The 25,699-nt window shown below is 48.4% G+C and overlaps 2 protein-coding genes across 7 annotated transcripts in view; one reads left to right on the forward strand and one right to left on the reverse strand.

The window, feature by feature from the left end:
- The window catches only part of herc1 (HECT and RLD domain containing E3 ubiquitin protein ligase family member 1), a 67,912-nt gene extending 67,304 nt beyond the window's left edge, over window positions 1-608 (forward strand). For all 5 annotated transcript variants that reach the window (XM_086223693.1, XM_086223701.1, XM_086223722.1 and 2 more), the window contains exon 79: window positions 1-608. In XM_086223693.1, coding sequence (XP_086079819.1) covers window positions 1-186 — 186 coding nt within the window. In that variant the 3' untranslated portion in view covers window positions 187-608.
- LOC147268863 (uncharacterized) lies at window positions 302-24,487 on the reverse strand. 2 transcript variants are annotated; one of them, XM_086223763.1, is made up of 7 exons: window positions 24,419-24,487; window positions 24,036-24,319; window positions 21,563-22,034; window positions 18,039-18,114; window positions 12,435-12,513; window positions 5,641-5,755; window positions 302-3,505 (listed from the first exon to the last, which is right to left on the reverse strand). In XM_086223763.1, exons 3-7 carry the CDS (start codon window positions 21,992-21,994, stop codon window positions 3,122-3,124), a joined length of 1,086 nt encoding a protein of 361 aa, XP_086079889.1. In that variant the 5' UTR covers window positions 21,995-22,034; window positions 24,036-24,319; window positions 24,419-24,487; the 3' UTR covers window positions 302-3,121. The 2 variants fall into 2 exon arrangements, with proteins under 2 accessions (XP_086079889.1, XP_086079882.1); XM_086223756.1 differs by having other exon boundaries at window positions 24,036-24,465.
- Between the last annotated feature and the right edge of the window lie 1,212 nt (window positions 24,488-25,699).

Raw genomic sequence — 25,699 nt, forward strand, 5'->3', positions numbered from 1 at the left:
CCCTACGACAGCCTGCCCACCTCCCAGACCTGCTTCTTTCAGCTGCGCCTGCCTCCGTACTCCAGCCAAGCCGTCATGGCGGAGCGGCTGCGTTATGCCATCAACAACTGCCGCTCCATCGACATGGACAATTACATGCTCTCCCGTAATGTGGATAACACCGAGGGCTCAGACACGGACTACTGAGGCGCCGCCATCCTGGTGGCGGGCATGCAGCGCCTCATCACTGCACCAGTCGTAGGAAACTCCTGAGCAGACACTTTTTAACCTTCATTTTATGTACTCAAGCACACATTTGATTTCTCCTCGTGGTTTATTAGCGGTTTTTAATGACACAGACACCCACACAAGAAGTGCATTTAGTGTGTTGTTTTCTCTCCATGACTCCACATCCCATTTTCAGGGTTTCTGCATGGAGGTCCGTTCGTCGTGTGGAAACGTGTATAGGTTCTTCAGGACTGTGGTGTAGCAAGAAGAATGTACATTGTGTAAAATGCTTCATTAGGAAAATGTTTTGCATTATATCCATATTTATTGTTTTCATTGCCTATGCTGAGTTTCCCAAAGCATTACACAACAACATCAACAATAAATGCTGCATAACTGAACTGTGTTGAAACTGCATTAAGAACAGAGCAAGGGCCCTTCAGAAACACACGTCACGTTTATTTCAGAAGTACAAAATATCACAAAGGCCATCTCTCAGGGCGTCAACGGTGCAAAACTGTACAGTAAAGGAGACTGTTGACCGTCTCCGAGCGTGATGGCCAGAGCCGGCAGGCTGTTGCATCTGGAGCGCTGCGTCTCACGTAGCCGTGGAAACGTCTCCGTTATTGTGCTACTCAAAGAAAAAAGTCCGGTTGCTGAGGCGCCGCGGCTTCAGCTCTCATCAAACGTGCCTGGTTCTCTCCCAGTTGAGCCCACCAACATCCTGGTAAACGTTGTTGGTTTGTTATCATGCCAAAACCCACTTGATTATTCACCTGTGGCTGAAATCTTTGGTAGTTGGTCCAAAACTCAGTCTGGGATCTCACCAGCAGATCCCAAAAACGTCACATGACGAAATCAGTGTCTGGAATTTCGAAGCAAAAAGGTTTTGCTGCTGCGACCAATCGGTGCTGGAACACAGCAGCAGATGTGACCATCGGAGCTCAAACACTTCAACAGCGGCACGATGCACCACATTCGCTGCCTCTGCCCAAAACATCGCAGCGCCAGATGTTGATCCTCTGCAGTCTCACCAGGACGGGATCTCAATGTAGAAAATGTAACGCCCGAATCCATCTTTTAGCAGAAAGGGTTCCTATCACTCCAACGCCAGAGATGTGGAACGGTTTACTGGCACATTCATGGTGTTGGACTCTGGACACTGAAAGCATCACCGGTCACTCCTCGTTTGTCCTCAACTCCAAAGAAACTGATCCCGTCCACAGGACGGACGCTCGGGTGTCGTGTTCTCTGGATGAAGAGGAGGATGTTTGGAAGACTGAAACGAATTGAGACAAACTTGGAAAACTCAAACTCTGTTGGTCTAAAATCACACAAGCAGAGTATGAAGGAAAGAATCGGATCAACAAGTGAAAGTAAGACTTCCCAGCATGCAGCAGCAGTTGCTTGGGCCAGCGAAACCATCGTTCATCCCTCTGGGTGAACTTTCACAGTAGCAAAGTGTGACGCCACCAACTGGACTGTCCAGATAGTGTGATTGACCTCAGCTCCTGTGACAGCTCAGTCGCCCGGACACATTCCCACCGGCTGTGGCGTTTCAGCGTGAGGTAGAGGAGCAGCCCGAGGTAACAGTCGAAGTCTTGAGTATAATGCGCATTCATCCATTCATTCACTCAAGTCATGGATCCATAAACACAGGCGTGGCCGGGTTCTCAACACAGGGTCCAGGGACCCACCGGGCTCCACGGCAACATGAGGACCAACTTCAGCTCTGACTGAAACACATGAAATCTGACGTCTCTGGTCACTTTATTTCTGCCTTTTTAAAATGTCTTTTCCAGTTAAATTAGATGTTGGGGCGAATTTAGTAAATAAATGATAAAAAAACAATGATAATTAATGATCATTCTAGTTTTGAATTGGTATTGAGAGTCAGATCATTCCGATTTCTTGTGTTTGAATTCTTGTGACGAGTGAACATCCAGCAGAATCTCTGTGAGGAGTCCCCAATGAGCCAGACCACTTCAGCTGGGGGTCTGGAGCTGGAGACAGGAAGGATGACCCAGGACACCAGCAGCGTCCTGACGTCGCCATCCCTCCGCTCACCCTCCTGGCTAACAGTTTACAACAATTGAGAAGAGTCAAACATGCGTAAGGCCATCTGGCTGTGTGTGTGTGTGTGTGTGTTCTTGTACTTGCTACATAGTGAGGACTAGAATACGTATTTAACCAACAGAGTGAGGACATTTTAGCCGGTCCTCACTTCTTCAAAGGGCCGTTTGAAGGTCAAGACTTGGTTCTAGGGTCGAGGTTAGAATCAGGTTCAGGTTTATGTTTAGGGTCAAGGTTAGGGTCAGGCAGTCAGCTGAGATGGTTAGGGGGAGGGGCTAGGGAATGTATTACATCAGTGAAAGTCCTCACAAAGATATAAGTACAAGGATGTGTGTGTGTGTGTTACTCGTACAACTGAATTGATCCTGAAATGCTGGACTTTGACAACCCTCCGTGTGACAGCCTAAATCCTGTTAGAAATGATTCACACTGAGCAGGAACATTTCTAACTGGTCAGACTTCAGTCAGCTTGATTCAGGTGATTTGATCACATGACTAAAGGAGCGGGACCTTAAAGGCCAGCAGCTGGTCTTCACCATGAAAGATGCTGAGGTCTGAAGTCAGAGCTCCTGACCCTGGAACAGCAGACAATGGTTTTCAAAGTGAAATATTTCAGTGGTATTTTTATGTCTTTAAGCCCCGCCTCCTGAAAAAACCCATTTTCCTCTGACTGGCCAACTTCTTCACTGAACCAGAACTGTTCCTGATGGAAGTGGCCCAGTGCCACCAACACACTCCAGCCAGGTTCACAATAATTAGCTTCACAAGTCAGCCAGCTTTAAATTCACAGTCAGGTATTTTTGTTGTCTCAAAAATTCAAATTCTTTGACTCCCGCATGCGCTAGGAGGAGCAGCCTCCCTCGCCAACTGTCCTGGGAGTGATGATGCTGCCCTTCGCCTGCAGGAGTCTCTCCAGACACGGTGAGCTGATCTTGGAGGGCAGAGGCATCTGGCTGAGACGAGGCTGAGCACCGAGATGGCGTGGGGGCCTGGCCAGCGAGTCGCTGCTGGAGGAGACTGCATTGTCCTGGGTCACCTCAAGGTGACGGCGTGCAAGCGGAGGGGAGGGTGCAGTAGGGAGCGTGGACTCAGGCAGTTTCAGGGAGCAGATGGGGGACGTGTGGAGCCATTTGAGGTGAGTGGAGCAATAAGAGCCTGTCAGGTCCACGTCTGAGGAGCCGAGTGAGGCTGGAGACGCTGGAGCTGAGGAGGCACCGCTACAATGCTGTGGGACCAGAAGAAGAAGGTTAGTCCGCTGTTTCTAACACACACACACACTCATTTGTTTATTTTACTGTGGTATTGTGACACCACACCGAGTTTGGAACCGCTCACAGGTCCAGTACGCAACAGTACAGGGGGTCTAGGAAAATTCCTGAATGTTGGTGCTGAGTCTTCAAGGTTTGACTGGTCCGGCATAGTACATAGTACGTAGTACATAGAGCATAGTACGTAGTACATAGTACGTAGTACATAGAGCATAGTACATAGTACATAGAGCATAGTACATAGAGCATAGTACGTAGTACATAGTACGTAGTACATAGTACATAGTGGATAGTACACAGTACATAGTGGATAGTACATAGTACATAGTGGATAGTACATAGTACGTAGTACATAGTACGTAGTACATAGAGCATAGTACGTAGTACATAGTACGTAGTACATAGTACGTAGTACATAGAGCATAGTACGTAGTACATAGAGCATAGTACGTAGTACATAGTACGTAGTACATAGTACATAGTGGATAGTACACAGTACATAGTGGATAGTACACAGTACATAGTGGATAGTACATAGTACATAGTGGATAGTACATAGTACGTAGTACATAGTACGTAGTACATAGAGCATAGTACGTAGTACATAGAGCATAGTACGTAGTACATAGTACGTAGTACATAGTACGTAGTACGTAGTACATAGTACGTAGTACATAGAGCATAGTACGTAGTACATAGAGCATAGTACGTAGTACATAGTACGTAGTACATAGTACATAGTGGATAGTACATAGTACGTAGTACATAGTACGTAGTACATAGAGCATAGTACGTAGTACATAGAGCATAGTACGTAGTACATAGTACGTAGTACATAGTACGTAGTACGTAGTACATAGTACGTAGTACATAGAGCATAGTACGTAGTACATAGAGCATAGTACGTAGTACATAGTACGTAGTACATAGTACATAGTGGATAGTACATAGTACATAGTACGTAGTACATAGTGCGTAGGCCAAGTCTGCGCAGGAACCAGGCCCAGGTTCCTATTCTGTATGTCATCCCCCCTTCCCCCCCCTCCCTGTCATTTCTCCATTATAAACCATCGAATAAAAAGGCCAAAAAAATAATACACGCCTTCTCGTCAGAGAACAAACCTTCCTTCCACCTTTGAATGTCCCACGTTTGGTGCTGCCTTGCAAAGTCCTAACGGCAATTTTGAAGGAGGCCTGGCCTTTGAAGAGGTTTTTTATTGTTGAAGCCCCTCCCCCTCAGATGCCGTCTGCTGGTTATTGGGCTGCAGTCAGCACCAGAAATGGCCTTCATTTGGGACGAGTACCATCCCGTGTCTTGATGGACAGACATCCTGATCCTCCAGCTTGGCGCTGGTGGGATTTTTTGGCTCTACCACTTGATTCTCTTGTTCCGTGACCTTCAGGGTTGTTTAAGAAATGTAAAATGAGCGTCCGACTGCGTCCGACCTGAGCAGCGATGGCTCGTTGTTTCTGCAGCTCAACGATCCAGCACCTCCAGAGACAGTCAGCTTTGCTGCCATCAGGAGATCTTGACAGCGTGACGACAGGAAATGACACGGAATCCAAGTGTTTGCAGAGGTTTGGGCTTTAAAAGGCTGTGGTCCTCAACTTTTGATCAGCTGATCACAGCCTGTTTCAGTTCAATTGTTGTTTTCAATAAATCGCCTGCTCACAACCTTTGCTCTCTTGTTGCCGTTTCTCCTTTCTGCATCTTGAAGCTCTACTGAGAACCTTCCTGAGACTTCATGTTGATCAGGCGTGTGTCTAAAAAAGCATCTGGAAACATGGTAATGTTTCTTGAAGGAAAAGGAAGATGACATCAGCCCAACCCATCAGAACTGATGGAGTGATTGATCGTTCCAGGGCGTGATGCTCAGTGGTGTCAGGACAGGACGCCGAATACGATTGGAAGGTTCCAACAGGGATTTATCGAGGGGGGAGCTGACAGATTTCTGAGGATGCACTCGTCCCCCCATCCCGCAGCTCTTCCCGTGAAATGCAATCTCTTGCAGTTGGAGGTCGTCCAACACCTCGCTGACATCACCAGACTCACAGGTCCCCTCTCACCACCATGAACACCACAGTCATTTACCTTCGGTTTCTTGGCCGGGACGCCATCGCTGTCGGCTGTCTGAGCTGGTCTGACATGAGGGAACCAGCTCCGCAGCATCTCCTCTATTTTCATGATGGTGGAGAGAAAGCGCCCCCTAGAGGAGACACACAACAGGCATTGAGTGAGGGATGCTGCCAGAACAAGGTGAAGTCATGTGTTGCTTCACACTGGATCTGACGTTACAGATTACAGCGCCGGAGACGAGCCGCCCTGCAGCTCAGATGGCTTAGGGACGTCTCGCCAGTGGTCATTACATAAGCCCCGCAAAGCCTCGCCAACAGTTAGCGCTCAGGCCTCATCTGATTGGTGAACATAAAACACCACAATGACTGAATAAATAACCAGCCTGTGAGGGAGCCAATGGTGTGTATGTGTGTGTGTGTGTGTGTGTGTGCGTGCGTATGTGTGTGTCTGCATTACTCACCGTCTGTGTGATGCTATCACAACCTACTTCAACATCCCAGGATCACATGATGTGTACGGAGGACGACACGTCGAGCATGTAACGTTCCACATGAGAAATGTGACTGAGACGAGCTGCCCCCCCCCCCCCACACACACACACACACACACACACACTCTCTCTCACACACGCTGCAGCCCACACGTGGCAGCAGGGGAAGGCCTGCGCTTCATTCACAGGCTAAAAATAGAGCAGTAAGCCCTGGAGCGGCCCTCCTAGGCCCCGCCCACCTGCTCACAGCCATGAGTTGGATCTAAAAATGATTAAACCTGGACCTCTAAAACCAGGTCCAACCTAAAACCAAGTCTGATACCTCAAATTGCATTTTGAAGACTTTCCATACCAAGACATTCTGAAACTTTTACATAAACTCAAGTGGCTTATAAACTCTTAGTAACAAGTGAGGTAATAAAGTGTTCATTACCTACAATCTGATTGGCCACCCAAGAAGCTAACCCCCCCCCCCCCACACACACACACACACACAGACGCTCTTCCTGTGCATCTGGCCCGTCCTGCTCTGAGAACATAAATCAAGCTGAACTGCACACAACACGTGTGAGCAGCATGACGCGTCAGCATGACGCGACGTGAGCGCCGCAGCAGATTCATGTGATGCCGCCGCCCCCCGCCCCTCCCTCCCTGTTGTAGTGACATCAATGAGACGCCTACGCTTCAGGCATGTTTAGTCCTGTAAAGCTGAAATAAGTTAGCTCTGTTGACGGGGCGGTTCCATCGTCGCCGTGGGTCTTTGTGGAATGCCTGAAATAAAGTTTGTAGTTCACACGGGTGTAAAATAGTACAACGTCTTCTTCTACTGCATAAAATACAACTGCAAAAACTACACTGGAGAACTTCAAAAAATTTGAGTCCTAAAAAAATGTGGGATGCTAACAAGCAGGGACCAGAGAGGTTGTTGATGAACCCGTTCTGCTCAAGCTGATTTCATCAATAATCCCATCAATCAGTCAGCTGACGGTAGCCTGCCTCAGACGCATCCAGCAGAGGGCGCCGTGCTGTCTCCATATTTTGGACAATAAAGGTTATCTATTGTTAAGGAGTACAACATTAAGCTTCCGATTTGCATCTTTGTCACACATGTGAACCATATTAGGGGAAAAATGTGTGATTATATATGTGTGTGTGTATGTATATACAGTATATACACACCTATGTATGTATATACACACATGTATGTGTATATACATGTATGTATGTATATACACACATGCATGTGTATATACATGTATGTATGTATGTATGTATGTATGTACACATACATGTATGTGTATATACATACATAGGTGTGTATATACTGTATATACATACATACATGTATGTATGTATGTATGTATGTATGTATGTATGTGTATATACATACATGTATGTATGTATGTATGTGTATATACATGTATGTATGTATGTATGTGTATATACATGTATGTATGTATGTATGTGTATATACATGTATGTATGTATGTATGTATGTGTATATACATGTATGTATGTATGTATGTGTATATACATGTATGTATGTATGTATGTGTATATACATGTATGTATGTATGTATGTGTATATACATGTATGTATGTATGTATGTGTATATACATACATAGGTGTGTATATACTGTATATACATACATACATGTATGTATACACACATACATGTGTGTATATACACATACATGTATGTATATATATACACACATGTATGTGTATATACATACATGTATGTATGTATGCATATACACATACATGTGTGTATATACACACATGTATGTGTATATACATACATGTATGTATGTATGCATATACACATACATGTGTGTATATACACACAAGTATGTATATACACATACATGTGTGTATATACATGTATGTATGTATGTATATACACATACATGTGTGTATATACATGTATGTATGTATATACACATACATGTGTATATACATGTATGTATGTATGTATATACACATACATGTGTGTATATACATGTATGTATGTATGTATATACACATACATGTGTGTATATACATACATACATGTGTGTACATACATACATATGTGTACATACATACATATGTGTACATACATACATATGTGTATGTATATACACATACATGTGTGTATATACATACATACATGTGTGTACATACATACATATGTGTATGTATGTATGTATATAGAGATCAGAGGGTTTGATTTCATCCCCAAAACAGAGAAAGTATGAGATTATTGCGGTTGAATAGTCATAATTTAATCTGAGTCCTGATGTGTAGCATTCATGTCATGTTCCTGATGGGTGATTTCATCGCCTGTGTGTGTTAAGAACGTGTCGGCGTGGTAGCGATGCCATGTGTGACAGGACATCAGCAGGTTGTATAACCTCACGTTGTGCCAGCATCACTGGCGTTGCTGCCATATGAATTCCAGACTTCAGGCACTCAGTGGCGCCAAAGAAACCAAAGAGTTGTTGCGGTGATGAAGGGAATATTTGCCTCCAGTCCACCGTGGTGTGCTGACTGAGGTTAATGAGACAGATTTGATGGTTCCTGCGCCACGGCGCCGCGTGTGCGGTCCGGCGCTGTGTTTAACTTAGATGTTGCGTTCAGGGCCCACATGTCAACTGTATGAGTCTAACGAACAGCTACAGTGAGCCGGTCCAGACTCTCGCTGCTGGCTCCCTCACAGACTCTCCTGCCGTCGTGGGACTGATGAGAGCGCGTCAACTCTTCCACGCAACAGCAGGACTACGCAGCCCCCGCATTCACTCTGGTTTCTGTTGGACCAGATGGACCAGAGTGTCAAGACTTGGCCCAAGTCAGGCTGAAGTCTGAAGAAGGAGGACTTGCTAGACTGATATTGGGGAGAGACTCAGCTGTTCACGGGACAGGTGACTCATATGGACTTGACTTTCAAGACCAAAGTATTCAAACTTTCAGGGTACTGAAGAGTTTGGATCAGGACCTGAGACACGATCGTCCTCTAGTGCAGGTGAACCTGACCAGCGGAGGCGGGAGGGACCTCGCAGGAGAGACCTGCTCTGATGACTACAGGACTCGGAGCCCTGTTGAGACTGTGTGGCTGAGATGAAAGTTTTAGTTGTGGACAGCTGAGTTGCCTGGGAGGATGAATGTTCAGTCCTGACCGATGGGCGGGGATAGAAGCCTCCGCTGGCTCCAGATTCTCCAGATACTCAGCACGTGTGAACTGAAGTCACTGTGCTCCCACACAGACACGCTGGTGATCACATGACCTCCCTGGTGAAGGTCAGAATGAAAATAATTGCAGGAGGACTGGTCACACCTAGTTTGAGAACCATGCAGTTTCCATGGTTACAGTCTGTTGTTCTGTCACACACACACACGCGCCGCCCGGTATCGTACTGGTTGGAACCTTCTCTTACAGTCCTTGCTTGGGTAGGTAAGTCAAATATTTCTGGATGATTCGGGGGAGATTGTTGCATTATCTGGGGGACACGTGGGGGACACGTGGGGGACACGTGGGGGACACGTGGCGGTCAGATCAGCACCGGCCCATGCAGGAATCCACCAAGTGTTTGGTTGGGATCCAGATCATCTCAGCTGGGATGCTAAACTGGAACAAGAGGGTTCACATGTGTCACACCCACCATTTGGTTCAGTATGACAGAGACCTGGGGCAGTGTCGTGTGTGTGTGTGTGTGTGTGTGCCTGTGTGTGTGTGCGCCTGTGTGTGTGTGTTTGAGCTTGTGTGTGTGTGTGTGTGTGTGTGTGAGCGTGTGTGTGTGCGTGCCTGTTTGCGCCTGTGTGTGTGTGTGTTTGAGCTTGTGTGCCTGTGTGTGTGTGAGCGTGTGTGTGTGCCTGCCTATATGTGCGCCTGTGTGTGTGTGCGTGCCTGTATGCATACCTGTGTGTGTGCATGCGTGTGTGCCTGTGCGTGTGTGCGTGCCTGTGCGTGTGTGCGTGCCTGTGCGTGTGCCTGTGCGTGTGCGCGTGCCTGTGCGTGTGCCTGTGCGCGTGCCTGTGCGTGTGCCTGTGCGTGTGCGTGCCTGTGCGTGTGCCTGTGCGTGTGCGTGCCTGTGCGCGTGCCTGTGCCTGTGCGTGTGCGCGTGCCTGTGCCTGTGCGCGTGCCTGTGCGCGTGCCTGTGCGTGTGCGCGTGCCTGTGCGTGTGCTCTTGGCTGTCAGACTGAGCTACGAAGCCACAGATGCTACTCAGGTCTTAACTGTTGATCACTAACTTCATATTTCCTGTTTATTTTCAGTCGCTGCTCTTTGTTTTTATTCTGGTAGTTCTCATCAATCTGATCCCACATCAGTTTCTTCTGTGGCGGCCTGTAACGTGTGCTTGTCACCATGTCCCTTCAGGAGCGCTGCGCTGCCTTTAGCTCCCCAAATCTCCAACCAGGGACGAGGACGGCTGATGGCTAGAGGCGCTTTAATGTGCGGTCCCTGTCAATCAAACTGATGTATAAATGCAAAGCTGACGATAGGAGGAAGATTGTGAATCTAGAAATGAAGATTCGACGGCGGCTTCAACGTTCAGGTTTTTCTCTGCTGACTCGAGGCCCACGTACTGGTCTGGTGTGGGCCTTCCTCAGCGGACGGTGATGGTCTCATGCTCCAGCCACATGACGGCACCTGATCAAACTTCATGGTACAACTGAGTAGATGTACATTTAGTGTGTGTGTGGTAGATCCTCAGAAGTGTCCTCTATTAGCATGAGGTCACGAGTAGCAAGCAGGGGGGGGCAGAAGGTGGAGTGGCGACCGGAGGAGGAAGCCCCCAGCAGCAGGTTGACAGCCGTCGTGTTCTCCAGCTCAGCTGCACTCACGCTTAAACTAAAGAATGTATTTCTATTGTCCTCTTCTCACAGGGGGGTGTTAAATCTGTCAAAGAACCTTCACGGGATTTTATTGTCAATGATGGACTATAGGAGCTTCAGCAGAGAACCACCACAGGAACGTTCTCCATACATTGTTGAGGTCAGCACAGGAAGCGCGTGATCTGGGCAGCCCTGATAAACACGGCTGAGCTCTGAATCACTGCGAACGGCTTTAATGACCTTCAGATGTTTTCCTGTGATTGTCACTGACTTCACAACGTTCATTGTGCCTCTCGCTCCTCCAATCTGCCATCAAAGCCCTGGAGCCGCCTCTAAAGTTCAACATGCAGGCGCTAACAAGCGCCAACGCTGCTGCACTCAGCTGAGCCATATTTCACGTCTGACGTTCGTGGAGGTCGTGGGAAGTCCAGTAGGGATAAACGACATGAGGAGGAATTATTCGGTCTTTTCATGTTCAGCAGTTACTTACTAAAATGCCTCTTTGTCTCAACTGGAGCTAATTTGAGTCTCCAGTGTGTCTACGGGCGTTTCAGATGAACGATTTATTTCAAGGGTATACGAGGCGAGAGGACGAGCAGCCGGAGGACGCCACGTTCTTTTGAGACACGAGGAAATGAACGCTGCGACTGGCACGCAGGAGTTTCAGTTCTGAGCTCACAATCATTGTGCTTGTGAGTCACACGGAACTTGAACCAGGTTTCATCACTTGACCAGTAATGTGAGTCCGGCTGCTTCCCTTTTGAGCACAAACCCTTCAATGTTGTCCAAAAAAGTATTTTGTATTCATGGCTATGAATGGAAGAGGGGTATCACCAAATAAGGCAGTGAGATACACACCAAAGTACTTGTTTTGTCTTGGAACGCTAAAGCGTCTGTCAGACGTGTGGCTGCTGTCTCTGTATCTCTACTCTCCGATCAGGCTGACCGGGACCGAAGAGGTCAGAGGACAGCAGCGACGTGTGGGTGTCTACAGCCGTGTCCTCAGAAGCCACCCTGAAGCAGTGTTTGCCAGGCTGACGGAGGCCAGAAGCGCTACGATGTACAGGGACAAAGGACCTGAATTATTACCCATCAAGTACAACACCCACAGTGCATCAAAAAACAGAAAATATTTCCTGGTCAAAAGCACACGAGCTCCTGTCTGAGCATTTTGTCGCCTCTGCAGCTGAAGGACCAAGTTCGTTCAACTCCCCTCATGTTGTGGGTGGAGCTTCGGCATCATCCAGCAGAAATATTCAGGAGCGCCTGAAGCAACGCTGATGGCAGCAGGAAGACTCCTCTGCCAGGAGGAAGTGCTCTATCAGCAGAGTTACTACTTCCTGTCAGCCCTCGGCTAACTGACTGGCGTGAATGACGTGTGGCACTTGGACACTTCCAGATGTCCCAGAACCCAACGAGGTTCCAGTTCAAAGACAACGACGCAAACATGCGTCTGTCAGGACTGTGAACCAGCCAAGGCAACGACACACTTCAGATATTTACCCGATGTGTGGATTCTGAAGGACCCCCATTATTCTCTGGATGCGGTCCATGGCAACGCTCTCCTGGAAGCTGCTGAGACCTGCAGGAGGAGGAGGGAGAGCATGAGGGGAAACATGTGGCTCTGGACCCAAACATGGTACCAATTATGACCCCCGCACATTAAAAAGCAACAGCTTGACCGTCTTCAACAGAGTGGAAGATGAGATGAGAGTAGAAGGGCTGGGCTGGTTTCTTTTCCCACTACCACTACTACATCTACTACTACTACCACTACTACTACTACTACTACCACTACTACTACCACTACCACTACTACATCTACTACTACTACCACTACATCTACTACATCTACTACTACTACCACCACTACTACTACTACTACTACTACTACTACTACTACTACTACTACTACTACCACTACTACTACCACTACCACTACTACATCTACTACTACTACTACTACTACTACTACCACTACTACATCTACTACTACTACCACTACTACTACTACTACCACTACTACATCTACTACTACTACCACTACTACTACTACTACTACCACTACCACTACTACATCTACTACTACTACCACTACATCTACTACTACTACCACTACTACTACTACTACCACTACTACTACCACTACTACTACTACCACTACTACTACTACCACTACTACATCTACTACTACTACCACTACTACTACTACCACTACTACATCTACTACTACTACCACTACTACATCTACTACTACTACTACTACTACTACTACCACTACCACTACTACCATTACTACTACTACTACCACCACTACTACTACCACTACTACTACTACATCTACTACTACTACCACTACTACTACTACTACCACCACTACTACATCTACTACTACTACCACTACTACAACTGCTACTACTACATCTACTACTACTACTACCACTACTACTACATCTACTACTACTACCACTACTACTACTACTACTACCACTACTACTACTACCACTACTACTACCACTACCACTACTACTACCACTACTATTACCACTACCACTATTACCACTACAACATCTACTACCCTACATACCCACTACTACTACCACTACAACAACCACTACTACCACTACTACACTACCACAACTACACCACTACCAACTACTACTACACTAATACCACTACACACTACCACAACACTACTACTACCACTACCACCACTACATACACCAACTACACTACACTACAACTCAACCACTACCCACAACAACACTACCACTACCACCAACTACACCACAACACACTACCAACTACACTAACAACCACAACCACTAATACTACAACTACAACTACTACAACCACCAACAACCAATACTACTACCAATACTACAACCACTACTACAACCACCCACCACTACCACTACTAACCACTACTACATCTATTACTACCCACTAACCACTACATCTAACTACTACAACTACTACTACCACAACCACTACTACAACTAACTACACACTACTACCACAACTACCAATACTACCACCACTACTACACCACTACATCTACTACTACCACTACCACTACTAATACATCTACTACTACTACCACTACCACTACCACTACAACTACACTACCACCACTACACTACCACTACTACATCTACCACTACCACTACCACTACTACTACTACCACTACCACTACTACCACTATTACCACTACCACTACTACTACCACTACTACTACCACTACTACCACAACTACCAATACTACTACCACTACTACTACTACCACCACCACTACTACCACCACCATTACCACTACTACATCTACTACTACCACTACTACATCTACCACTAATACTACTACTACTACTACATCTACTACTACATCTACTACCACTACCACTACTACTACATCTACTACCACCACTACTACATCTACTACTACTACTACCACCACTACTACTACTACCACTACTACATCTACTACATCTACTACTACTACCACTACTACTACTACTACTACTACTACCACTACTACTACTACCACTACTACTACCACTACCACTACTACATCTACTACTACTACTACTACTACCACTACTACATCTACTACTACTACCACTACTACTACTACTACTACCACTACTACATCTACTACTACTACCACTACTACTACTACTACTACCACTACTACTACTACTACTACCACTACCACTACTACATCTACTACTACTACCACTACATCTACTACTACTACCACTACTACTACTACTACTACTACCACTACTACTACCACTACTACTACTACCACTACTACTACTACCACTACTACATCTACTACTACTACCACTACTACTACTACCACTACTACATCTACTACTACTACTACTACTACCACTACTACATCTACTACTACTACTACTACTACTACTACTACTACTACCACTACCACTACTACCATTACTACTACTACTACCACCACTACTACTACCACTACTACTACTACATCTACTACTACTACCACTACTACTACTACCACCACTACTACATCTACTACTACTACTACCACTACTACAACTACTACTACTACATCTACTACTACTACTACCACTACTACTACATCTACTACTACTACCACTACTACTACTACTACTACCACTACTACTACTACTACCACTACTACTACTACTACTACCACTACCACTACTACTACCACTACTATTACCACTACCACTATTACCACTACTACATCTACTACTACTACCACTACTACTACCACTACTACTACTACCACTACTACATCTACTACTACTACCACGACTACTACCACTACCACTACTACTACCACTACCACTATTACATCTACTACTACTACCACTACTACTTCTACCACTACCACCACTACTACTACCACTACTACTACATCTACTACTTCTACCACTACCACATCTACTACTACCACTACTACCACTACCACTACTACCACTACTACTACCACTACTACTACTACCACTACCACTATTACTACAACTACTTCTACTACTACCACAACTACCAATACTACTACCAATACTACTACCACTACTACTACTACTACTACTACCACCACCACTACTACCACTACTACATCTATTACTACCACTACCACTACATCTACTACTACATCTACTACTACCACTACCACTACTACAACTACTACTACCACTACTACCACAACTACCAATATTACCACCACTACTACTACCACTACATCTACTACTACCACTACCACTACTAATACATCTACTACTACTACTACCACTACCACTACTACATCTACTACTACCACTACCACCACTACTACTACCACTACTACATCTACCACTACCACTACTACCACTACCACTGCCACTACTACCACTGCCACTACTACCACTATTACCACTACCACTACTACTACCACTACTACTACCACTACTACCACAACTACCAATACTACTACCACTACTACTACTACCACCACCACTACTACCACCACCATTACCACTACTACATCTACTACTACCACTACTACATCTACCACTACTACTACTACTACTACATCTACTACTACATCTACTACCACTACCACTACTACTACTACTACATCTACTACTACCACTACCACCACTACTACATCTACTACTACCACTACCACCACTACTACATCTACTACTACTACTACCACCACTACTACTACTACTACCACTACCGCTACTACTACATCTACTACTACCACCACCACTACTACTACTACCACCACTACCACTACCACCACTACCACTGCTACTACAGGGCTTGTCGTATTTCCCTGGCTTGTTCAGCTCAGTAGAACAGTGTCACCAGTAGCACCTAATAAACTGGGAGGCGCGTGTGAATTTCCTGGTGGGGAAATCGTGCTCCAACAGCGCTGGACGGATACGAGTGAGATGACCTCCCAGCACGTATCCATCATCAGCTACAGCTCCTCTCCTGGACTCTGTTTCCTTGGCTGCAGCACAGTAAAACTTGTCTGTACTCAAAGTGCATAACAACGGCTGTGGTGGACGTTGTCACACAGGGCGCCACCTGAGCAGCGGCCTGTGGACACACATGGATGAGTACAAACACTCAGGCCTGTTAATCTCTTGTTGAGCACATTTCAGGTGATTCACTGAGTAAATATTTCCCGCTGAAGTCACTGAAGAGTTCAGTGTTGGTGCTGCAGCTTCGCCGTTGAGGAGCTGAACTATTCCTGACTTCATGGCTGTGCTGCTCGGCCCGTTCTGTCTGCATGCAGGCGGGACAGCCAACATTCTGCAGTCCATATCTCAACTCAATTGTGTGTCCAACCAAAGGCCTTTGATCCGTCTTTCATCTCTGAGGCCGTCTTAGTTTAAAAGGACGTTAAATGACTCGTGAGGCCTTTGATCCTTTGATTTGGTGTTGCTGCATCAGTTCTGAGCAGCCATTCCACGTTCTACCATTCTGAGCCAATCACATCAAATGTCAAATATCTCCTGTGCAGAACCTGAAGAGGCTCTGACGTTCTAGTGAAGCATCTGAATGAAGAATGACTGACTTTAACGTGTTGTGGTTGTTGGCATCAGCTCGAGAGTTTCAGGGTTCTAGACTGCGATGGTTTTACTGAGTGTGGAGGTGGACTGTTCACATGGTCACACGGTGCGAGTGTGTGATCATCCTGATGTCGCTCTGCCAGGGTTCCTGCTGTAGCCATGCCGGTTTGAAGTAGAACGGTTTTTGTTGGATCCGGGAGCTGAGAACTTGTAACCAATGTAACTGAACGACTGTTGCTGAGTGACATGACTGAGTGACACATGGTGACACAAGCAGGAGGAGTGTGCTAGCTGAGCGTGCTAGCAAGCATGATTTGATGAATGAGAAAGCAGTGGGCAGACCAGGGTAACGTAGGCCAGTAACAACAGGCAGGGGGAGGAGAATAAAGATACAGCACAGAGCAGAAAAAAGCACGAGTGATGCTGCTGTTCTCCAACCACTGTGTCGGGTGAACAACAGAAACAATCAACTTCAGAATTTTTCAGAGTAAAGCCCATGCAAAAAAATGATTATAAAGAATAGCTGCTTTTCTTTTGAAGGCAAAATAAGACTGGACATGATTTAACTTTCAACTTGTTCCTGTTCTTTGCATTGTAAACTCTTTTCTTGTCTGTACCAACATCTCCTGTCCGTCTGTCCCTCCTGGTGAGGGATCCTCCTCCCCTCCTCACCCTGAGGTTTCTCCCATTTTTCCCTGTTCAAGGTTTTCTATGGAGTTTCTCCTCAGTCGATGTGAGGCTCTGAGGGCCGAGGATGTTGTTATGATGCCATGAAGCCTGGAGACAAACTGGTGGGGAAAACAGGCTACAAAGAAAACTGCCTTGCCTTGCCTGTCCCTGAGACATTGCTGAGGAAAGGACGGTAACGTGCCCTTCATTCTGCTGATGATGGCTGAAGAGTAACAATGCACCTGAAAGCAGCATTCAAACATTGTCCTGGAAATCATCATCTCATCATCCCCACCCGACTCCTGCAGCAAAAATGGTTCTGGTTCTGACCCTGTTGGTGTGTGAGATGTGGGCTTAGACACTTACGTTCAGAGTAGCGGCCTGAGCGCAGGCCCCGCAGGATGGAGGACAGAGGCTGGACGTAGCACTGCAGCTCCATGCACTGTGAGGGAGACGGTATGAGTTAGCATTGCCTCTAAGAGCTTTGTAAAAGCCACAGTGGAGCGCTGCTCGTCGCAGGGTTACATCACAGCCACATAACTGCTCAGGCCCAGCTGGTTTAATGAGCTGTGTGAGAGAGAGATGGGGGCTTATCTGATCCCCTCAATTCCTCATCATGTCAAGGATGTATTGATCAGGCCTAAGTGACTGATTACCCATTTAAAAGCATCTGATGCCATTAGCGCCGTGTTACGCTGATGCTAAATGACCGCAGGTCCTTCAATAAGAGCTCGCTGTTAACAGCTGATGGAGAAACTGATAGCGATCGATGACGTCACATGGGGCCGGCCGAGCTGCTGCATCGCGTCACTGAGACCCAGTAACATTAGACCACCTTGACAACTGGCACCGTCTGATCCTCTTACATGGTTTGATATCACCGGCCCACGGAGTGGGTGTGTGCTTCCTGGAGCAGTGGCGCAGGTGAAGACTGCAGACTAAAGCAGGAGCTCCAGCTGTGGTGTTTTAGTCTCATGGCTGCCTTGCTCCACCTCCTGCTGCTGTGGGCGGAGCCAGTAGGGTCTGCTCTGGACACACACTTGGATTTGTACGTACATCCTCTCGCCAAATTCTGTTACACCCAAATAAGACGATTGCAACAGCCCTGGTTTTATTGCCTCCACCGAAAGGTAACAGGATCGCCAGCATGCCAGTCTGCTTGAAAAGTTAAAAGAAAAAAAAAGTATAGCCACCAACACGTGTGAGTCAACCTGGTACAAAGGTGGTGACTGACAAAGTTTGGATGTGGGCTAAGCTGTTTCTGAGCTGAAGGGAGGCGGAGGGTGGGAGAGACCGAGCGAGTCTCGCTGGTCATGGGGAGGCTGGGATGTGAGGTGCCTTTGGACCGAACGCCCCAATCCTCAGGGCTGCCGTCTTCGACTGCCTTCGTTGAACTGGCAGGTGAGTTGATGGGTGGCGTTTCTTTAACGATGAAGGTGCAGCCTTCCGGGCAGTCAATCCTCTCTCAATGGACCCTCGGAGCAGCGAACGCCTGCACACTAAAAGACAATTCATCTGCGATCTGTGTCGTGGTGGGTTCCAACACAAACATGGTGGATCAGGGGAGAACCACATGAGCGGCTATGTTGGGTCAGAGGTCAGGCGGAGGTGGTGGCAGTGGTGCCTCAGTCCAGCAGGAGACCTGCCAAGCTTTCCTGTGACCAGAGCAACTTCCTGGTTGAGCAAAGAGTAACACACAGGTGCATGGCTAGGATCCGGGACTTCTGGACTTCTGGACTGAAACTATTTTTACGTAGCAAAAAGCGTCTGACCAGTCTTGACCTGAGACTGAGGACTGTTGAGTTTCGGGTTGCAAGGAGGTGGAAACTTTCCCAGTAAACTTCCAGAAAGAATTTCCAATAGAGCGCAAGAATTTCTCCAAACCTTTTTGTTTATTTGTTCTTGCTAAAGAGTTGAAAATGTCCCATGAGAATGAAGGTCACGTATGTCAGTTACCCAGAATAAACGGGATGCTTTGTGTGCACGGATTCCGACCATCCTCCCCGCTGCCGCCACATCAGGTTTTTGAGCATATCGATATTCCAATTCACTCCCAAAACAATGATGTTGTAATAAATAAAGGTTCGACTCGCTGCTGCTGACTAGTTTTCTACTTGACTCAGCGAGCTGACTGAGGTGTTGCTGTCAGACACACTGGCATGTCTGCTGTCGACTCTTTCCCTTCCAGCTTTTCAAATTCCCAGAATTTTGCAGCACTGGAATTTTTATACAAAAAAAAAAATCCACATAAAGAAACAGTGGTGAAGATTTCTGTGCTGTGCAACACACACACATCCCAACACACACACCCCCACACCCCCTCCACACACACCCCCCCCACACGCCAACACACACACCCCCCCACACACCAACACACACCCCCACACACACACCCCCCCACACACCAACACACACACACCGCCCCTCACCCCCACACACACACACCGCCCCACACCCCCACACACACACACACACACCCCCCCCACACACACACACCCCCACACACACACCCCCACACCACACCCCCCCACACACACACCCCCCCACACCCCCCCCCCCACACACACACACACACCCCCACACCACACCCCCCCACACACACACCCCCCCACACCCCCCCCCCCACACACACACACACACACCCCAGCAGGTTGCAGGCGAGGACGAGACTCCAGGCCAGCAATGAAGGAAACCCTGAGTGATGTCACTCGTTCCTCTGCTGCTAACGAGAGGCTTCGTTGAAACGAGCGAATCACAGCGAACTTTCCTGCCGCTTCATCTGCACATCTGTGCTCGAGCTGCAACGGACCTGAGTCAGCGCTTTCCAGTGACGGAGCATTAGTTTGCATTTAGCGCAGCATCGGGGGTTACGGGAACCTTAACGCTTGAAGTGTGCGTCACCCTTTTAGACCTACAAAACGCATGGATTGAACTCTCAAGGCTGGAGCTTTTCTGGAACGTTGGCAGACTTGTCCATCCCAATCTTTATTTCTCTCCCTCTGACACAGACAGACGTGACACAAATCCCTTAAAATACCGTCCTGGTATTCACATTACTTACCTGCTTCCTGTTGTTCATGAAACCTTTTTAAAAGAATACAATCACGCGGTGTCATGAGTTAAAAGCAGGTCTGTTCCATTTGGTCAAACTGGATTCAAATCTTGAAGAAAACTGTCATCAAGAAGTAAAACCTTGACAACATCCATGTCTTCATGTGATTCCGCCCACAAAAGCCTTTCTCTGCACTTAGAGATCCCAGCCAGGTGTCAACAAGCCAATGGGGACGGCCCGCTAGCAACAGCAACACTGCCTAAAAATGTCTCTTTACAAACTCTGAAACACATCGTCTGGTATCGTCCACAAACACGCTGACATACAACAACTGATGCCAAGAGTTGGATCAAGCTTCGTGTTCACAGCAGCACCAGACTTCACGTGTGGCAGTTCATTGGTTTTTAGCTGCAATCAAAGTGGTTGTGGATTATCGTTTCTGGACGCCATTGCAAACGAGATCCTGGTTTTCAGAGTGACTTCCTGATAAATGAAGTGTGTATAAAGAACATGATGTGCTTCAGAGTTCAGAGTCTTTGGACAGTTTTGCGGTTCTGTTTTCTCCTGTAGCCGTCGCTCAGCGTATTGATAAACCCCCCCGGTGACGGACGCTTTCCCTCTGTGTTGAGTCTGTGTCACTGTGGAGAGGAACTTCAGTCAAACTCCTGCTACATGTAAACACAGCAGCCTGCAGGTCAGTGAGTCCTGAGTCTGTCCACACACACACACACACACACACACACACACACACACACACGCACACACACACACACCCCTGTGAAATGGGACGGTGTGTGACGTCCCTCTGTGCCTTCCTTCGGTGTACATCAGCTCTCACCTTGTGTGAGGATGCGCCCCTGTCGGCGTCCTGGTCAGGTGTTTCCCAGCGTCCGTCTGCAGCTCTCTTCCTGGCTGCAGGATGCGTCGCCTCCACCCAAAGTGTCTGCTGCTGCCTGCATGTGGAGGTAAATCCCTGAAGTGGACTGACTGCTGGGGTCTGCAGGGAAGCGTCAAAGTCAGCGTTGCCCCCACAGCAGCCTCCTTCTTTACAGTTACCGCAGTCGCTCCTCCTCCTCCTCCTCCTCCTCTGGGGGGCTCCGGGGTGGAGGCGGTTTGAAGGAGATTCCCTCAAGGATGTGGTTGATGACACGCTCGTCAGCGGTGCTGGTGGAGCTCCTGCGTGCGGAGGACTTAATCTCTTCGGGCTGTCATAGTCGTCTTCGTCACTGGCGAGCCAGTCAATGGAGTAGTCCGAGTCGGAGGTAGACATGGTGGAGCGAGAGCCTCAGCCAGCAGAGAGCATCACGGACCTGCATCGCGAACACACAACACCTCCCATGAGCATGGCTGACAGGTTCTAATGTGTCCCTGTTCACCTGCCAGTACTTCAGCATTACTGTTAAGCATAAAAACCCAACACTTGTGACCCGCCATTTGTCCCGTGTGATCGTTTCCTGCCAGGGGTGTCGGAGCTGGCGCTCTGCCCGCTACAAGCCTTCCTAGCTTCCATGTGGTTTGGTAGAGCTCCAATTTCAGGTTGACCCCAGACAAAGCAGTTATTACCTCCTCCGTTGCGGTTGTGCCTGTTGTTCCTTCACCACAATCACACAGAAACGACCAGGCTGATTTTCCCGGGAGCAGGTGGGAGGGAGCGGATCGAGCCGAGGAGGAAGGGTGACGTTCTGGAGTGGATCAGCAGCCCAGTTAGGACCTCTGCTGGTTTACTGGGCTACCTTAAAGAATCCTGAGCATAATGAGCTGCATTCCAGGAGAGGAGGAGGAGGAGTCACTTCCTGCCTTTATGCTCTGCTGAGGTCATCGATGATGTCATGGGCAATATCATGTCGGGCGGACATGTTTGCAGAGTTTAATGTTTGGTTAGTTTTTGATGACATCTGCTAGTTTACATAAAGAACTGAGCTAAAATTATGAACCAGCAGACGACCGATGGAGACCTGGACCAGGTGGGTCGCGTTCAGGCCGGACTCACATGTGGCTCAATAACATCCAGGAATATCAGTGTAACACCACACCACTGTTACCACGCCGGCTGAGCTCACCAGGAAATGGATAGCAAACTGTGGCGGGATGAGCGCCATTTTAAATACGCATCCTGGAGCTTTTACAAACACGAGGATGTAAGAGGAGTTCATCTACCGGTCGATGGAGGAGCGCAGCCGGAGGAGGAGACGCTGCTGGAGCAGATTACAGTGAAATAACGATGTTTTATGAACTACAACGTAATAACAGGAGTGACTGGGCCCCACAGGCTGCCACCCTGGTGAGGTGATGGTGATGAGACTCCACACAGGTGAGCTCGGTGACAGTCACCTGTGTGGAGTCATTTGTCTTTCCTTGTCCGTCGCCATCAGCCAGGCAGTCATAGTTGACGGGGGGGGGGGGGGGGTGTCAATCATTGACATTCTGTGACTTCCACTGACAACTCGGGCTTCTGGCTTTAGATAACCTGAGAACAGCTGACCACAGCCGCACGCTCCACTGAGAGCTTCAGGAAATGACCAGGCCCAGGAGACCCCCCCTCCCCCGGGCAGCTTCTGATTCTACGAATGGGGAGGGGGTCCGCTACCAGAACCTCCTCCGTGGAGCAGGTCAAACTCAGATCAAGCCCTCCAACACTTCCCCCCGGCCTGATGTAGCGGCAGGTGACGTCACTTCTTCACCTGCTGATTATTATTCATTCACTGCTGAAGTCGTAAAAATGTCAACAACAAAAATGCTGATGAAACTTCCTTCTTTCCTCTCCCGAACCCACAGCTCATGCATGAGCAGCTGACGTCACCTGGTGATTCACAAACTCAAGTCCGAGGGGAACCAAATGTCACCAGGAAACTTAGGCAGCTGGGAGAAGGATTTAGGGGCGGGCGACCATGACCACAGCATTTCTGCAATCCCGGCTGGGACCGGCGTCCCTCCCTCGTGAGCCTGGTCCTGCGCCCCGGGCCGGTGGATGAAGTAACCCTCCGCAGCCTCGTCCCAGCAGGTCGACCAACATTACGTAAGAGCAGAACCGCACAAACACACGGACCGGTTCACACCGACCCGGGCTGCTGATGCACCCTGCAGCCTCGCCTCGCTCCGCGGCTCCACTCCGGTTTATTCTCTCAGAACGACCGCAGCAGGAACTTCAGCGGCGACCGACGTTCCTCCAGAACACCAGAACCAACCTGACGCGCGCGCGGAACGGGATGCGGCAGCGAAGCTCCCTCGGCCGCAGCCGCTCCCGGTAACCCCGCTACACGAGAACCGGTGCAGGTGAGCTGACGGCTGGCGGCGGCACCCGTGTCACTTACCGGGGACGAATCGTGTGTTTCCCGTTGGGCTCGGTGAGTCCAGGTCAGGCGGCGGCAGCAGGAGCCGAGTGAGCGACGACGAGCTGAGCTGATGGAGTGAAACCATGAAGGCAGCCGACGCGGGCGGGGAGAGGGGCGGGTGGGCCGGAGTCCCATCCAGCCCGTGCAGCCTCTCCCTGGGCAACGTGTCCGGGAGGGGCGGGGCGTAACTCCCCCCGCGGTCCTCGCCGACCCCGTCCGACAGCTCCGGCACACACAAGCCAGTAGGAAAGGAAACCCTGTACCTGCGTCCAGTGGAAAGAACCACGGAAAATTAATTAACAACAGGGAGGGTGCGCACGTGATCCCGGTAAAGGACGACACACCGTCGTTACCGCGCGGACCTTAAATTGACGTCCTCTATTGAATCAGTCGGTGCAGCACGTGACAGGAAAAGAGCTAATTATTGCTGCGTTAAAGCGCCGCCGGGGTGGGCGGGGATTAGACGGACAGATTGAAGTAGTGGGAGGAGCGGGTAGCGGTGACGTCACGAATATCAATGAGCCGGCTCGGGCCAGCAGTGGAGGAAGCGAGCCGGCTGGGAGCCACAGTCCGACTCTTTATTTCCGCTTATAAAACTCTCACCGGTCCGGTTCACATTTATTTCCTTATTTTCTGTTGGTCAGAAGCCAACAGTCGCTGGCTCCACCACGTCCACGTTTACACTGTTAAGATCTCATTAGCTTAGCTTGAACGTTCCAGGCCCCCACGCAGCCTCGTGACTCCACAACCTCCCACTGGTAAGAAACTGAGCTGGACATTTTTGTGTGTTTGTTTTGAAGTTTTGGACACTGGAACAGCTTTGCCCACCAAATTAACGCCCACTCAAAAACACCCAAACACTGAAGCTCCACTTCACTGATCAGCTGATCTGCAGCGCGGCGGCGCTCCAACTGTCCCGTCAGCGTCGTCACAGCCGAACACTCAGACGTCCCTGTATTCCACGGTGATTTTAAACTCCATTAGGAAAGTGAAAATTAAAAGTATTTAAACTTGTGACTCTGCGGTCCACCAGGGGGCCGGGGCCCACGCTTTGGGAATCTGTTTTCAATGATGTCACATGCCCCTCCTGCTCTGCTGCTCAGCCACACCCTCATCAGCTCTCACCTGCTGCTTCACTTCACTCACTCTTGGCCAGATTGTCTTGGCTCTCATGCCAGACTCTCCAGCACTCGTTCCCAGATTGTTTACCTGGTATCGACCCGACTTGCCTCCAACCTTTGCCTCTCATGTCCGCCCTGGTAAACCCACCAGCCCTTAGTCCCAGCCTGCGAGCGTTGCCTGCCTGATCTCTGTTCCCCGTCTGTGGCTGGTTGGCTCTCAGCCTGTTCCTGCTCAACCAAGAGACCCACCTTGTCAGCTTCACTTTGCCAGCTCACCTCCTCTGGTGATGTCAGCCCTGCCGAATCTGTCTCAATCTGTCCCACACCCAGCCCAGGACAAACCATCTTCCAACAAGATCTGAATAAAGACTGTTTGAGAATGAAAACCTGGTTCATTTGTGCTGCGATTGGGTCCAGTCCATACCTGTTGCAGTACAATCTGGCCAGCTATGGACCCAGCACACAATCCCACACCACTGAGTAGCCTCGAGATGATTAAGGTGTCCAGCATGAGGCCATGAT

Source organism: Aulostomus chinensis, chromosome 2 (assembly GCF_037954235.1).
Source record: "Aulostomus chinensis isolate RoL2024-O1b breed Wild chromosome 2, RoL_Achi_v1.0, whole genome shotgun sequence".
NCBI classification, from domain to species: domain Eukaryota; kingdom Metazoa; phylum Chordata; class Actinopteri; order Syngnathiformes; family Aulostomidae; genus Aulostomus; species Aulostomus chinensis.

Excerpts from the sequence above, each read along its gene's own strand:
- LOC147268863 (XM_086223763.1), bottom strand. The coding sequence starts at position 21,994 with ATGTCTACCTCCGACTCGGACTACTCCATTGACTGGCTCGCCAGTGAC. Across the intron at positions 5,756-12,434 it reads CTTCAGAATCCACACATCGG|GGGGCGCTTTCTCTCCACCA; the intron begins GTAAATATCTGA and ends TGTCTCCTCTAG. Across the intron at positions 3,506-5,640 it reads TCCCGGCCAAGAAACCGAAG|CATTGTAGCGGTGCCTCCTC; the intron begins GTAAATGACTGT and ends CTGGTCCCACAG.